The following is a 15578-nucleotide window of genomic DNA, read 5'->3' on the forward strand; positions in this document are numbered from 1 at the left end:
GAGTTTTGGAATAAAGTGCTTTACTACACGAATCCAAGTTCTGTGTTTCTAGCATTCAAGAATGTAAATTAGTATGGCGTAAGCGAGATGAAGCATACAATTGTTCACAATATAAAAGCGGCAGCTGCTGCATATACAAAAGAAAAATTAAAAAATTACATATAATTCAAAATCAACAAATGATAATGCTTTCTTCAATGATTACTAGAAAAAAAGGATGTGCTAGACTTTGGTAAGTACGGGCAGTAAAAATTATTAAACAAAGAATAAAATTTTATTTTTTTTTTTTTTGAACCTTGTTATTTATTGAATCTTTCTAAAATGGAAATTGACAATAATTTTGCTAATCTTAACAAACTAAAATGTATGCTATTGAGCTAGAGAATTCATATTTATCAAGGATTTTCTTTTAAGACAATTTGGTGCAGTTGCAGAAGTTAACAGTCGAACATGAGGATTTGGATGCGACTTGAGTCTCTCTCGAAATTTAGGTATGTATTGACGAATAACTTCTTCAACAGTTGGTAAATTAAGATCTTTGGGTTTTTGTTTTTAACGTACCACGGGGCGCACGTAGCTTGTCCTCTCTGGATTTTTTCTATATTTGTATTGCTCGCTGAACACCACAGTTCAATACCATAAGTCCAAATCGGCTTTAATATTGATTTATAAATTAACAATTTGTTATCGAGACTGAGTTTAGAGTTGCAATTTAGAAGCCAGTACAATTCTCTATATTTAAAATTCAAGTGACATCTTTTGGATTCAATATGACTAGTCCACGTGAGCCTTCTATCTAGATGAATTCCGAGATATTTTACAGAATATGATTGGGCGATATCCACATTAATTATTTTAACTGCAGGACATGTTTCTCTCCTTAGAGTAAAAGTCACTTGAACACATTTGGTTTCATTCACCTTGATTCTCCATTTTGAAAGCCACTCTTCAATCAAACCAAGATGCGTGGATAAATTTTGTGATGCTATAGTGCGGTCACGGTCGGAACTAACTATGGCAGTGTCGTCGGCGAACGTCGTCAGCAAATTGTTTGGGTATTGTGGAATATCAGCTGTATAGATTAAGTATAGAAGCGGCCCAAGGACGCTACCCTGAGGAGCGTTGATATCGTACTCTTGCGAAGTAAACGATTTGTGTCTGACCCTATATTTTCGATGAGTCACGTAGGATTTTAGAAGTTTATGAACATTTTTTGAAAGCGAGAGTGTTATTTTAAATAAAAGTCCTTAAAGCCACATTTTATCAAATGCCTGCGCTGCATCAAGAAAAACTGCCGTATAATATTGTTTTGAATGTAAAGCTAAGTGTATTTCGTTAGCTATTCTAAGGACCTGTTCAATTGTTCCATGATCTTTGCGAAAACCAAATTGATGGTCCGGAATTATGTTTTCTATCGGCGAGGAAATCAGTATTTTTTTAATTAGGAGTTTTTCGAACATTTTTGATATTTGTGGCAATAGACTTATTGGTCGATATAATGTAGCAACTGAGGGAACAAAAAAGTAGTAGATGATAAATTTTCACTAACTCGTTTAGAAAACTTTCCAGATAAATTTGGTAAGCGAAATATTGTTCTACTTTAGACATGACTAGTTCTTTCCATCAAATATCACTCAACCATGAATCTTTTCTATTGATAAAGATCATTAATAATTCAAAGGATTACCTTTTGGACTAAAAATTTGAATCAATAGTTATCAAAGAATGCTAACTTTAGCATTAGCTGGTTTAGACACATCCGCATTTTTATACGTTGATGACATAGGTAATAATTTTTGGTTCAAATTTAAAAGTTCATAATCAAAATCTTTTGAAAGTGTTTAGCAGATTACAACAATATAATCTTAAGTTAAATCCCAAAAAATGTAATATCCTACAACCAGAACTTGTATACCTTTGTGACCTCATAACAGCCAAGGGAGTCTGCAACAGATCCAAGCAAGCATGAAGTAATTAGGACTTTCCAAAACCCAGAAAGTCCTACACATGTTGCCATGTGCAATTATTATCGAAGGTTTATACAAGATTTTGCTGAAATAGCTAGACCTCTCAATAACTTACTAAAGAAGAATCATATATTCTGCTGGTTAGAAGAAAGTGATAAATCTTTTGAAAGTTTAAGAACAAAGTTAATTTCACCACCAATCTTAAGTTACCCAGATTTCTCGAAAAATTTTATATTAACGACAGATGCCTCTAATTATGCGTTAGGAGCAGTTTTGTGACAAGGAGAAATAGGAAATGATAAACCGACAGCTTATGGTAGTACAACTCTAAACAAGCCTGCGATAGAGAAAGAACTTCTTGCAATTCATTGGGGAATTAATTATTTACTTATACTTATATGGCAGAAATTTTACGGTCTATACTGACCATATGTCACTAGTTAGTCTTTTTACTCACAAGAGTCCATCCTCAAAGCTAACAAGAATTAGGATAGATTTAATGAATTACAACTTTAATGTCATATTCAAACAAGGAAAAATGAATACAAATGCAGATGCACTGTCTAGGATTCAATTAGATTTAAAACAACTAATTGAGATGATACCTACAAACATAAATGTATTAACCAGAACAATGACCAAAAATATTCAAGCACATGAAAAATAAAGTCAAGAACAAACCTTAAATGCTAACACGGAGATTGATCACCTTCACATGTGGAACGCGACATCAATATCAGATGTAAGGTTTATAAACAAACTTGTATTTAAAAAGATAAATCATTCTTCAGATGGAATTGAAGAAAAAGCACTTGAACATAAAAATAAAAAGTTCAATGAAAATAATGCAATAAATATTAAAGCTGCAAATAAGATAGTTGTCGAATTTAACGAGAAATCATTATCAGAGATAAAATTGATTCTGAGGAAGTTATTATTCAAAATGAACAACTTAAAAATTACAAAGCTATCGCTGGCGGAAAATGATAAAGTATTAAATAAAATAAACTTGCAAGAACTGAAAGAGATATTTAATAAGCTGCAAAAAGAATTAAAATTAAAAGAAAGTCTTGACATAATTATATATACACCACCGAAACAAATAGAAGATACAAAAGAAATGCTCAGATTAATAAAAGAATATCACGAATCTCTACATGGAGGACATTATGGAATTAAAAGATGCATAAAGAAATTGAAACAACTTTTGTTTGGAATAAAATGAACAAAATAACACATGTGCAAGAGTTAAAATAACTAGACATAAGAAAAGAAAAATACCAAATTACCGAAACACCAAACACAACTTTTGATGTAATAACAATTGACACTGTAGGTCCAATAATCCCATCTAACAATAACAGATACATTTTGACACATCAATGTGAATTAACCAAATTCGTAGAAGCTATGCCTTTACAAACAAAAGACGCCGTCAACGTTGCGAAAGAAATTGTAGAAAAATTCATACTTAAGTACGGTTGTTTCAGAAAAATGAAAGCTGACAGGTGTACAGAATTCACAAATGAACTTCTCAAAAACATTTGTAAACTATTAAAGGTAGAAAAAGTAACATCAACACCATTTCACCATGAGACATTAGGAATAGTTGAAAGAAACCATAGAGTTTTGAATGACTACTTAATGACCACGAAAGCAATAAACAATTGGACAATTGGGAAGAATTACTACCTTACTACGTGTACAGTCACAACTCAACTCCACATACAACAACAATCTACACTCCATTTGAATTAGTATATGGTAAATATGTAAATTATGTGCACTACCATGTGAAATTATTAAAAATAAACAAACTATATATGAAATTGAAATTATGCTAATGAATTAAAAGTAAAATTAAAATTTGCTCAAAATAAAGCAAAAGAAAAATTAATAAATTCCAAACACTTAATGCAAGAAAAACAAAAAAATGTTAATAAAGCAAATTTTAAAATAAATGATTTTGTATTTGTTAAAAAAGGCAACAGAAAGAAATTAGAAATCCCATACAGAGGCCCATATAAAATTATATCACAACAAGGAACAAACAGTACAATATTAATGAATGAAAAACTTGTCGAACTGCACAACAATAAGTTGATAAAATGCAAAACTAAGCAAAATAATACTTATGTAATAATTTATCTCATTAAATTTTTTTTTTTTTTAAATCGTTTTATCATATATGGTATTAAAGAACAATAAATAAAACAAAACAAGACATAAAGCAACTAGTTATAGTTAACTAACAAGCAATTTAAATTTAAACAGATTAGTCGATTCCACATTTCAATGATTTAAGCCTAAGCTCATTAAATAAGAATATATTATTATTAATCATGTTGTAATCATTATATACAGAATAGAAATTAAATACATTATATTATACTAAATATGTTATACGAATTGTAAAATTATTATTACATTATATTATACTAAATATGTTAATGAATAGATATCATATAAATTGTAAAATATAAACTAAAATATTCGACTAAAAACATTACATATAGATAAATAAAATAATGTGTAATGTAAATTAATTCAAATTTGTAGAAATTACAACTAATTTACACTTTTGTAAAGGGGTAGGGTGTTGTGCCCATGACCTACGTAAATGCTTAAGTGCAAATCAATTATTCTTAAGAAAATATATCAAATGTTAAAACTTATGATATTGATAACTCAAATAAAGACGACACTATTCATTCTCAGCCAGAAAATCTCAACGATCACTTCACAATTCTTGACACTGTCGTAAATCGCTTTAGTAAACAAATTATACTAGAAGAAAATAAGAAAACTGAAGCAGCAAATGTTTACAAAAACAAGTGAATTTTTACAGACAAGCAAGATATTTCCTCTGAAAACGTTATCAATATAGTAAGAAGACACTTTGATAGAGGAAAAATAGCAATATTTTCTAAACTCAATAATTATGATTACAAGTTATAGCAAATTCTGTTAAGTTCTTTTTCAAATATGTAACAATCACTTTTCAGTCGTTTTTGTTTGCTGAGGTAGCAAAGCGGCTGCCCAGGTTTGTTGCAATAAAATTTATATTTGCGGGGATTGTATTTCGATCAATAAAGGAAAGCGAAGGTTTATAATATAATTGAATAATTACTTTATTTACTTCAAAACAAAAAAATAGATATATATCAAATAATATACATTTGTACATAAATTGCTATATAAAAATAAATTTATAATTCCAAAGAAAATGCTAATGTGTTGCTAATGGTAAGCAAATGTTATAATTTGCGCGCGTAGTTATGTCACCATTGTGAACTAATGTCACCTGAGTATACAATAGTGAACTATGAAATCTGTTAAGATAAAGTGTGTTTATTGACTAAAAAATAAATTACAAGAAAAAAGTTACAGTAGTTGATTAAAAAGGGGCTGCAAATGTAATTAAAATGAATATTACATATTCAATACTCCCACTTTTTAGTTACATTATATAATTTATTACGACATTAGAATATTACTGATAGATTTTTTAAACCAATCTGTAGCTCGTTTATGTAACTTTCTCACTTCGTTTTCTCGAACGATTTTCTCACTTTTGACAATTACTCACTAGAAGTGTTTATGTAACTGTGGTGAATTGTTTTCTCACTTTTTTTCGTTCGAGTTTTTGTCACCTGTCAAATTGCTTGCGAGAAGTTTTGAATTTTGAATGAAAAAAAGTAAGTTAAAGTGAATAAATTTAAATTATTGGTACAAGTGCTATTTCCAAGCACTAAGCAACCTTTTAAAATTGTTTTATTTTCGTTCAATTTTTTCAAAAAACGTTCCATTTTTTCAAAAAACGTTCCATTTTTTCAAAAAACGTTCCATTTTCATCAGTTCCTCTCATCACACCATAACGTTCTCGTGTGGTGAATTTTTCATGTTACATAAACAGCAAACTCGAAAGAAGTGAGAAAAAGCAAGTGAGAACTTTTCGAAAGAAATCGTTCGAGTTTAACTCGAACGATTTACATAAACGAGCTACTGATGTCTAAATAAAATAAACTTTTCTTTTGGAACTGGTTTTGTAAGCCCGTCTGCAAGCTGTTCACCAGATGCCACATAATTCAAGTCGAAAATCTTTTCATTGTATGCATTCCTTATAAAATGATAACATACATCAATGTGTTTTGTCCTTTTGTGAAATTCAGGATTTTTTATTAGTCGAATTGCACTTTGGTTATCAATGCAGAACTCCACCCTCTCTGGATTCCCAAGATCAGATCAAAACCGCTTGAGCCAGATTAATTCCTTTGCTGCGCTAGCTGCTGCAATATATTCTGCTTCAGTTGTTGATAATGAAACGCACTTCCGACGCTCAGAACACCAGCTTATTATGCCCTTATCTACCATAAAAACAAAACCTGAGGTAGATCTTCGAGTTTGCACATTACCTGCGTAGAGCATCACTGTAACCGCACAGATAAAGTTTGCTGTTACTCTGGTAGTAGATTCCTATGCCAGTCGTACCTTTCAGATGTTTGATTATTCTTTTGACTGGAATTAATGTGTGCTGTTGCTAGCTTTTCAAGATATCGACTTACGTTAGATACAGCAAAAGCAATATCTGGCCTTGTAGCTACTGCCAGATACATAAGACTGCCAACCGCTTCCCTATATGGAAAATTGACTTCTGCATCGGGAACAAAATTGCTCAGATTGCTTGCGCTGTCTACGGGTGTGGCTACAATAGGAGAATTTTGCATTTTATATTTAGCAATTACCTTTTTAGCATAAGCTTCTTGACCAATGTAAATTGATCCATCAGCCTTTCGATTGATTTCAATCCCCAAAAAATAATTTGCCTCAAAAGTTTTTATTTTGAAGGCTGTGTGGAGGTGGTTGGTATTTTACCCCACTTATTTATTTAAAACTATATGACAATTATAAAATATGAAAGTATACTATATATATGTGGTTTTCTGTTTTATTTCACTTATTATTAATAAACGCAATGCTGGCTGCTAGTTAAAAATGCTTATTCTCATCTGTCGGAATTCTTTGTTAAGTTAGTGTGAATGTTGTTTGTAATTGATAAAATTTCGTAAAAAGACGTCGCGTTAGTGTTGCAATTTGTGCTTGGGTCTTTGCTCCACTGCCCAACGTTGACAGTTGTGAATTTGAATTGTTTACCTCAAAGGATCTTGCTCAGCAAAGATTACTTTGCGTACGTTGTTGCTGGTTCTGTCCTTCTGGTTGTTTTGGGCCGGATTGACTAATATTTCCAAAAACGATGGTTCCGACGACTGCTCATTGCTTTCTGCTATGAACGCTGGTTTTAACCTTTCTATTGAGACATTTAACTGTTTGATGCCAACTTGAATCTTGAAAATTCGTTCACTTATTCTTTTGATGATTTTGTGCGGGCCTGTGTATGGCGGTTCCAGTGGTTTTCTTATATGATCAGAACGTAGGAAAACGTGGGTGCAGTCTCTTAAACCTTTGTGAATGGAAATTGGTGATTTTAAATGATGCGATGCTGAAGTAGGCCTCAATTGCTGTAACTCTTTTCGAATTTGATCTAGAAACTTTCCCTGGCTGCATGATGGAACGTGGCTGCATGATGGAACTGTGCCAGAAGCTAGTTGTGCTGCTGATGTACCTATGTCTTCTTTTAACGCTGACCTTAAACCTAGTAGAACTGATGGAAGTAACTGTAACCAAGTTTGTTCAGGTCTGGCCATGAGAGCTGTTTTCGAAGTACGATGGAATCGTTCTATCATGCCGTTAGCTGCCGGATGGTAAGGAGTCGTACGAACGCGTTCGGTTCCCAGTAAATTGGGTAGAGCTCGAAAGGCTGTCAATGTTGACAGCCTTGACATTGACGAACCCATGACTTTACATCTTTACGGATTGATGGTCATACATACTTTGTTCTTAATTGATGGAACGTCTCTCTGGCACCGGGATGTGATAGCGAGTGCACTAGGTTGAATACGTCTCTTCTCAATGACTTTGAAATGAATGGTCGTATGCGATCAGTTGTGATGTCACAATATGTATCCAGATCCGCTTGTAGTCTTAATTTCTTTAGCTGCAATGATGAGTTTGATTTGAGTGCTTCTTGTAACTCTACGTCATTAACTTGAGCTTCACTGATGGGTTCTAAATTACATGACTGTGGCATTGTTATTGCGCCTACCCGTGATAGAACATCAGCTACCATGTTGTTAGGACCTGATACATGTGTTATGTCAGTTGAAAATTCAGCAATGTAGCTTAAGTGTCGCACTTGACGGGGCGATAATTTTTCCAACTTCTGTTTGAATGTAAAAATGAGTGGCTTGTGATCGGTTCGGATCATAAAATGTCGTGCTTCTAACATGTGTCGCAAGTGTTTGATCGAAAGCTATAATAGATTGCTAAGAGCTCTCTATCATAAGCACTGTAATTTATTTGTGCTGCTCTTAATTTTGCAGAGTAAAATGCTACTGGCTTCCACTGATCACCCATTTGTTGTTTGAGAACGGAACCGATTGCTGAACTAGATGCGTCAGTTGATAATCGTAACGGATATGTTGGTAATAAGTGTATTAATTTGGAGGCTGATGAGATACTCGTTTTGCATTTATCGAATGCTGTGTTGAGCTCTGTTGACCACATTACTTCGGTTTGCAATTCTTCTTGGAATCATTAAGAAGGTTATTCAATGGTTCGTGTATTTCTGCAGCTTGTGGAATACACTTACTATAATAATTCATTACTCCTAGAAATTGACGAACTTGATGAACTGTTTTCGGTTTTTCATACTCACGTATTGCATTGCTGTTATTCGATCTTCTGGAGGCTCTGTCCCGTCAGAAATGATGTGATAACCAAGGAATTGTAACGATGGAACACCAAACTCGCATTTCAACATGTTAATGCTTAAATGCGCTTACTGAAGTTTGTACAATACTATGTCTCGGTGTTTTTCATGTTCGGTTGCATCTTTGGAAAAAACCAAAATGTCATCTAGATAGCAAAAAACGAATGGTACAGATCGGAATATGGAGTCCATATGGCGCTGGAACATTTGAGTTGCGTTTTTTAGCCCAAATGGCATTACGACGAATTCACACATTCCCACTGGAGTGCTAACTGCAGTTTTGTAAATATCTTCCGGGTCCATTGGTATGTTATAATAGGCTCTATTGATGTCGATTTTAGAGAAGATCACACTCCCGTGAAGTCGTTCTGATACCTGATCAATGTATGGTATTGGGTAGCGGTCTAATTTTGTGCTGGCGTTCAGCTTACGGTAGTCACCACATGCCCTCCAACCATCTGTCTTTTTTCTAACAAGGTGGATAGGGTTCGACCATGGACTGTTTGCTGGTCACACGATTCCTTGCTCTTGTAGTGTGCGGAATTCATCACGAATTGCTGTTTCGCACCAGAATATCTTTTTGGCTTCTCTGCGAATGGTCGGTATTCTGTTTTAATCCGATGGCTTACCTGGGAGCTTGTTGGCAATTTGTAATTGTTAGGATTGGATCAGTTGATGTATTTGCGAATTACGTTGGGTAATTTAGTAGAGGTATTTAGGGTAGATAACGAGTGTATTTCCGCGTTCTTTACGGTACCTGTGACGGATAAGGACGTGAGAGACCTTCATGTTTAGCACCAACCCGAAATTTGCCAAGAAATCTACGCCTATGATTAGTAACTTGACCTCGGCTATTATAAAGTTCCAGATAAAATTGCGACGTAGTTCTAAATCAATGCACATCCTTCGAATTCCGAAAGTGTTGATGGTTGTGTTGCTTACTGCAAACAGCTTGACGTCGTCTGGAATTGCATATGAGTTTTGCGCTATTGAGGTGAGTGGAATAATAGATACTGCTGAACCAGTGTTGACCAGAAAATATAATTTGCTTGCCTTGTCGAGAATATGAAAACGGTTTTCGCTTGTGCAACTAAAGAGTGCGTTATCGCCTGCTGCACATTGTGGCGGTAACGACTTTAGTTTCCTGAGTTGGAATTAGGCTTTTTGGATGCATCGATGAATTCGCATGGCTGTTGATATTTTGTGGCATTTGCGTATATTTGCGTTTGTGTATGATAAAAGCATAATTTACTGCGGCTTTGGCTGCTCCGATTGCTGCTTTTTCGATTACTGCGACCAGATCTAACTTCTGATGTCAAATTGCTGACAGTTGCTATTAATTGTTAAATAGAAGTCTCGAGTGCCAGTAATTTCGATTCTAAAGATGGAACGGTTTTTGTCTCATTGTGAATTGCTGCGTCGGTGTATTGTGGTCATAACGTAGTGCGCAGATAGCATATTATCCATTATTCGGTCGGCTAACTCTGCTGTTTGATCTGTATTACCTGTGTTGCTTGCAGACAAAATGCACCTTAGATTGCTAGATAACCGTTGAAGCCAAAGTGCTGCTAAAGCTTCCTTAGAAACATTCGTACCAGCTTAATTTTGCATTTCCCTAAGTAGCTGTGTTGGCCGTTTGTTTGATAACTCTAAATTAGTTAATAATTTCACCAGTTGTTTTTGTTTCGATTCTCCAAATCTTTTTATCAGTTCTTTTTTTAACATGATAAATTTATCTGTAATGGATTGACATTTTGCGATATCTGCAACTTGATGCAAGGTATTATGATCCAGTGCCGTTATGACAGTGTAAAATTTTGATGCATTTGCTGTTATCCGATGCACATGTAATAATCCTTCGATTTGAGCAAACCATAATTCGGGGTCTGTTTGTAAAAATGTAGGTAGTTTGATTATGCCCATTGCAGCAACGTCGTGTTTGATTTCTATTTGGTTATTTTCTGCCATCGTTGTGTCTAGTTGTTCTTGTAGTGTGGCTTCTTTGTTGTCCTCCATCTTGCTGTTGTGAAATTATTATTTCTTATTATTTATAATTTGTAATTGTTTTTATCGTGGTCACCAATATGGGGGTGGTTGGTATTTTACCCCACTTATTTATTTAAAATTATATAACAATTACAAAATATGAAAATATATATGTATGTGGTTTTCTGTTTTACTCCAATTATTATTCATAAACGCAATGCTGGCTGCTAATTAAAAATGCTTATTCTCATTTGTAGGAATTCTTTGTTAAGTTAGTTGTTGATTGATAAAACAATTGCTTGTTCCGGTAGATGGCGTTGTTCGTAGATGATGTGTTCGCACAGCTGCTTCCAACTGAGCCATTAAATTAGTTATAAGTTTACTGTTTGTTGCAGCTAATAGACCGTCATCAATATAAATAACCATAATTATAGAACCAACATTATTATTGCTGATGAAAACACAGGGATCATGCTCCGAAACCTGCAACCCAAAACTTTGAAGAATTGTAGTAAATTTTTTATTTCAGCATCTTGATGCTTACTTCAATCTATATAAACTTTTTACCAGTTTGCATACACGTCCACTGTCGCCATTGTAACCCATTGGTTGCTGCATGTAGATGTTTTCTTCTGAATTGGTATTTAAGAATGCTGTCTTAATATTGTAACGACACTTTTTGGTGACGTTCAAAAATATTTAGTTTTTGCTGGGGTATCCTCAGCCGTCGTCCAGAGTCATTACAATGAATTTATATTCGCGGGACGTAGGTGTTTTATTTAAAAAAAAAAAAGAAAGAAAAGGAAACGTTCGTTTACTAGATTGAATTGTATAGTTTATTTACTTTGAAAGACAATATTCCAATAATTATTCCAACATATGATAAAGTTATTTTAATTAAAATGAGATTTTTATTTAATAAAAATAAAAACAAGAAATGTGCATTTTCTTTAGCTCAGGCTCCTGTTGTATTTCCTATCGTATTTGTCGATGAGATCTTCACTTGCAGTGGTTTCCCGAATTTCCTCCTCTGTTGCCTAAGACCGACTCCTTTTACTCCTCTGTAAGTTACTTTAATTTTACAATTTAAAATTGGAAAAGAAACTGATTACAAATCTATCCTAGAAGAAGAAAGATATAGTACAACTCGATATGTATTATTAAAAGAAGGTATTGTAGCAAACCGCTTCATTTAGTTTCTTATTACACACTGCTTGATTCTTTATTTGTCATTCTTTACATTCGTTAGTCATCAATAGGGTTGCCAGCCATTTATATTTATTCTTTAATTCTACTACAGCTCGGCCAACCTGACTACACATGATCGACCTCGATCACATTAACATAATTTGAATATTTCTAACAAGTTGATTACATCTAAATTAAAACTACTTATAGTATATTTACAAGTTTACTTATGTGTATTAATTTTATTGGACAGTGTTGCCCGCATTACCGATTGCATTACCTTTAGCTTTCCATAACTTTATATTACAAGCTTCTATTATACCCTCATAAGGGATTTGTGTTATTTGGGCGTTTTCTATATCTCTCACTACGTAGCGGTCATTTTGAAGTTTCTTATGAACAACATATGGTCCTTTAAATTTTGACAGAAGTTTTTTATTTGTTCCTACTGTTGTATCTACGTTTTTTATTACTACGAAATCGCCTTCCTTAAATTCAATAGCACTTTTTTGTACTTGTTTACTTCGATTTAAATTATATTCCTGCACTCTAGATATACACTTTTGTGCAGAGTTACGGATAAGTTCCAAATCCCTCCCCTCCAGGCCTGAAATGCATTCGTCTAGATATTCTGTCAGCTTATCGACAGTTTCACCCTTTTGGTTTATGCCAAATAAAGCTTGGCTTGGAGTTAGTCCTATTGATCTATTAACTGAATTATTTATTGCGAATTCAATTTTTAGAAGTTGTTTTACCCAATCAGCATGTTCTAAAGGATCACTTAATTTTGCTAACATTCCTACGAGGCTTCTGTTAATTCTTTCAACTTGTCCATTCGCTTGTGGCGAATGCACAGCTACTTTTACATGGGTAATATTTTTGTTATTTAAATAATTTTCAAATTCTTTAGAGGTAAAACAAGTTCCTCTATCTGTTATGCATCTATTTGGTCTACTATAGTATTCAAAATATTTATTTAATGCGGCTGTAACCTCTTTTGTACTGGTTGTTAGTACTGGATATAATTTAACATACTTCGTAAAGGCATCAACAATTACCAAAATATGCTTGCGTTTTGACTGAAGTGATGGTAGTGGTCCTAAATGATCTAGATGTATGGTATGAAATGGTTTGGGGTGTTTAGGTATGTTATATAAGTTTCTATTCGTTTTTTCTGGAGCAGAATACATGATACATTTTATGCAATTTTTCTTAACATTGTCAATTTTCCTTTTCATATCTGGAAACCAATAATTTCTTCTTATTTTATGATAGCATTTTTCCACGCCTTGATGCCCTAATTGTTCATGTATAGATCTAATTATTTCTTTTTCCAATTCTTTAGGTACATATAGAAGTAAATTTTTTTTTTCTTTCCTAAAAACCACACCATTCTCCATTACGAACTTTTCTAGTTCTTCGTTTTCTAATTGGTTCTTCAAACCCATAATATCTTCATCTCTGTTTTGCATTACTTGCAACTGAAAGTCTAAGTCTTCGCTGTCAATGACAGCAACTAAATTTTCATTTACCATTTCGCTTCTGCTAAGAGCATCTACGTGTGGCATTTTCTTGCCAGCACGGTGAGCTATTGAATAATTATAGTTTTCTAGCTCTAAGGCCCATCTAGCAATTCTACTATTTACTAATTTCTTATTTAATGTTAGTGTTAATGAATTGCAGTCGGTTATAATATTAAATTCTATTCCTTCTAGATATACACGGAACCTACGGAGTGCGTAAATCACTGCTAAAGTTTCTAATTCAAAGCTATAGTACCTGCTTTCTGCGTCAGAAGTTCGTTTTGAGAAGTACGCAACTGGATGAAACTGTTTATCATCCTGTTTTTGAAATAAAATGGCACCAAAGCCATGAGAGCTGGCATCGCAATGTAACTGTGTCTCTCTATTGCTGTTGTAAATTGACAGTACCGGACTTGTTATTAATTCTTTCTTTAAGTTATTAAACGATTGCCTACATTCCTCATTAAAATCAAATTTGGAATTTTTCTTAAGCAGGTCATATAGTGGTCGAGCTATTATTGAAAAGGATTGCACAAATTTTCTGAAATATGAACATAAACCGACAAATGACTGAAGTTGTCGTTGATTTTTTGGGTCAGGAAAATTTCTTATAGCTTCGACATGGCTCTCCGAGGGTTTAATTCCTTGTGATGAAACAATATACCCAAGGTATTCTATTTTGCTGTGCGCAAATTTACATTTACTTAGTTTTATCTGAAGTCCGAATTCTGCTAATCTGTTTAAAACTTTGCTTACAATTATGAAATGTTCCTCTATTGTTTTGCTTCCAATTACAATATCGTCTAAATAAACTATAATTTCTGAATTCTCAATAAAATCTCTTAGGATTTTTGTAATAAATCTTTGAAAAACAGCTGGGCCATTTTTTAGACCGAAAGGCATTTTTAAAAATTCATATTGGCCATTAGGTACCACAAACGAGGTATATTTTAGGTATATTTACATGGAAAAATCCCGATTTTAAATCCATTAATGTAAATATGTTCTTACCCCCTAAGTATTCTAAACAATCTTCAATTAGTGGCAGTGGGTGATTATCTCTAATAATATGTTTATTCAGGTTTCTGTAATCTATACACATTCTAGTTTCTCCCGATTTTTTCTTAACAAGAACTATTGGTGATGCATACGGGGAGTCGCTATGTCTAATGATTTTCTTATCGAGCCAGTCTTTAATTATATCATTTACTTCATTCTTTTCGGCAAAAGACAACCGTCGTGGTGAACAGAAAATTGGTGTGTCTGTTTTTATTTCTATTTTTGCCTCATAATCAGTGTCCAAAAAATTTGCTAACGGTTTTTGTATGTAATTATTTTTTATCATTGTTTCCCATTTTGTTGTCCAATCGCGGGATAAGTTTGGGTTAATATTTAAGGAATCACCATCACTTTTTGTGATGTTACACATTTCTCTAAATGTTCTACCTACAATGTGATCTGCCTTTGTCTTTTCCAATATATTTAAATTATGCCTGTTTTCTAATTGACTTTCTGAAAAGTCATTTTTATTTGTGTGTTTAATACACAGAGAAATATTAAATTTTTGTAAAAAATCTCTGCCAAATATAATTGAATATGATAAGTAATTGTCTGGTACAATTAAAAAATTTACGGTAATTATCTTATTTTTATATTGGATTTTTGCATTTGCAGTTCCGCAATACATTATATTTTTACGTCCCAGAGTTACATACTGCGACATTTTATTATCATGTAATTGGATCTTAGGATTAGCAGATAATATTGCCGACCGCTTTACAAAATTAATAGGGCTACCCGTATCCAGCAGACATAGAAAACAGTCAAATTTAAGTTCAGGTTCGCAATCGGTATTAAAAGCAACACTTACCTTTTTTTCAAATTCTACTTTTTCATAATCGTCATCATTATTAGCAGCAAAGTTTACAGATTTTTTCGGACAGTCACTGTGCACGTGATCGAATTTGCCGCATGTGAAACAGGACCCTCTTCCTCGTTTTTCCTTTTTGCAGTCAACAGCATAGTGGCCATATCTCGAACAATTGAAACAGCGTACAGGCTTGTTTTGCACGTTTGAATGATTTT

General features: G+C 33.4%; 2 protein-coding genes across 2 annotated transcripts; both read right to left on the reverse strand.

Annotated features, from left to right (window-relative positions):
- Nucleotides 1-7117: 7117 nt before the first annotated feature.
- Nucleotides 7118-7822, reverse strand: LOC119666181. The gene has a single exon (XM_038075464.1). It carries the CDS (start codon nucleotides 7820-7822, stop codon nucleotides 7118-7120), a length of 705 nt encoding a protein of 234 aa, XP_037931392.1.
- A 2573-nt stretch (nucleotides 7823-10395) lies between these two features.
- LOC119666182 lies at nucleotides 10396-10812 on the reverse strand. The gene has a single exon (XM_038075465.1). The coding sequence runs from the start codon at nucleotides 10810-10812 to the stop codon at nucleotides 10396-10398; it is 417 nt and encodes a 138-aa protein (XP_037931393.1).
- Between the last annotated feature and the right edge of the window lie 4766 nt (nucleotides 10813-15578).

The sequence above is a fragment of the Teleopsis dalmanni genome, chromosome 1 (assembly GCF_002237135.1).
Source record: "Teleopsis dalmanni isolate 2A chromosome 1, ASM223713v2, whole genome shotgun sequence".
Lineage (NCBI taxonomy): Eukaryota > Metazoa > Arthropoda > Insecta > Diptera > Diopsidae > Teleopsis > Teleopsis dalmanni.

What these genes read in the sequence shown, in the direction of transcription:
- LOC119666181 (XM_038075464.1), bottom strand. Translation starts at nt 7,822, where the DNA reads ATGGGTTCGTCAATGTCAAGGCTGTCAACATTGACAGCCTTTCGAGCT.
- LOC119666182 (XM_038075465.1), bottom strand. Translation starts at nt 10,812, where the DNA reads ATGGAGGACAACAAAGAAGCCACACTACAAGAACAACTAGACACAACG.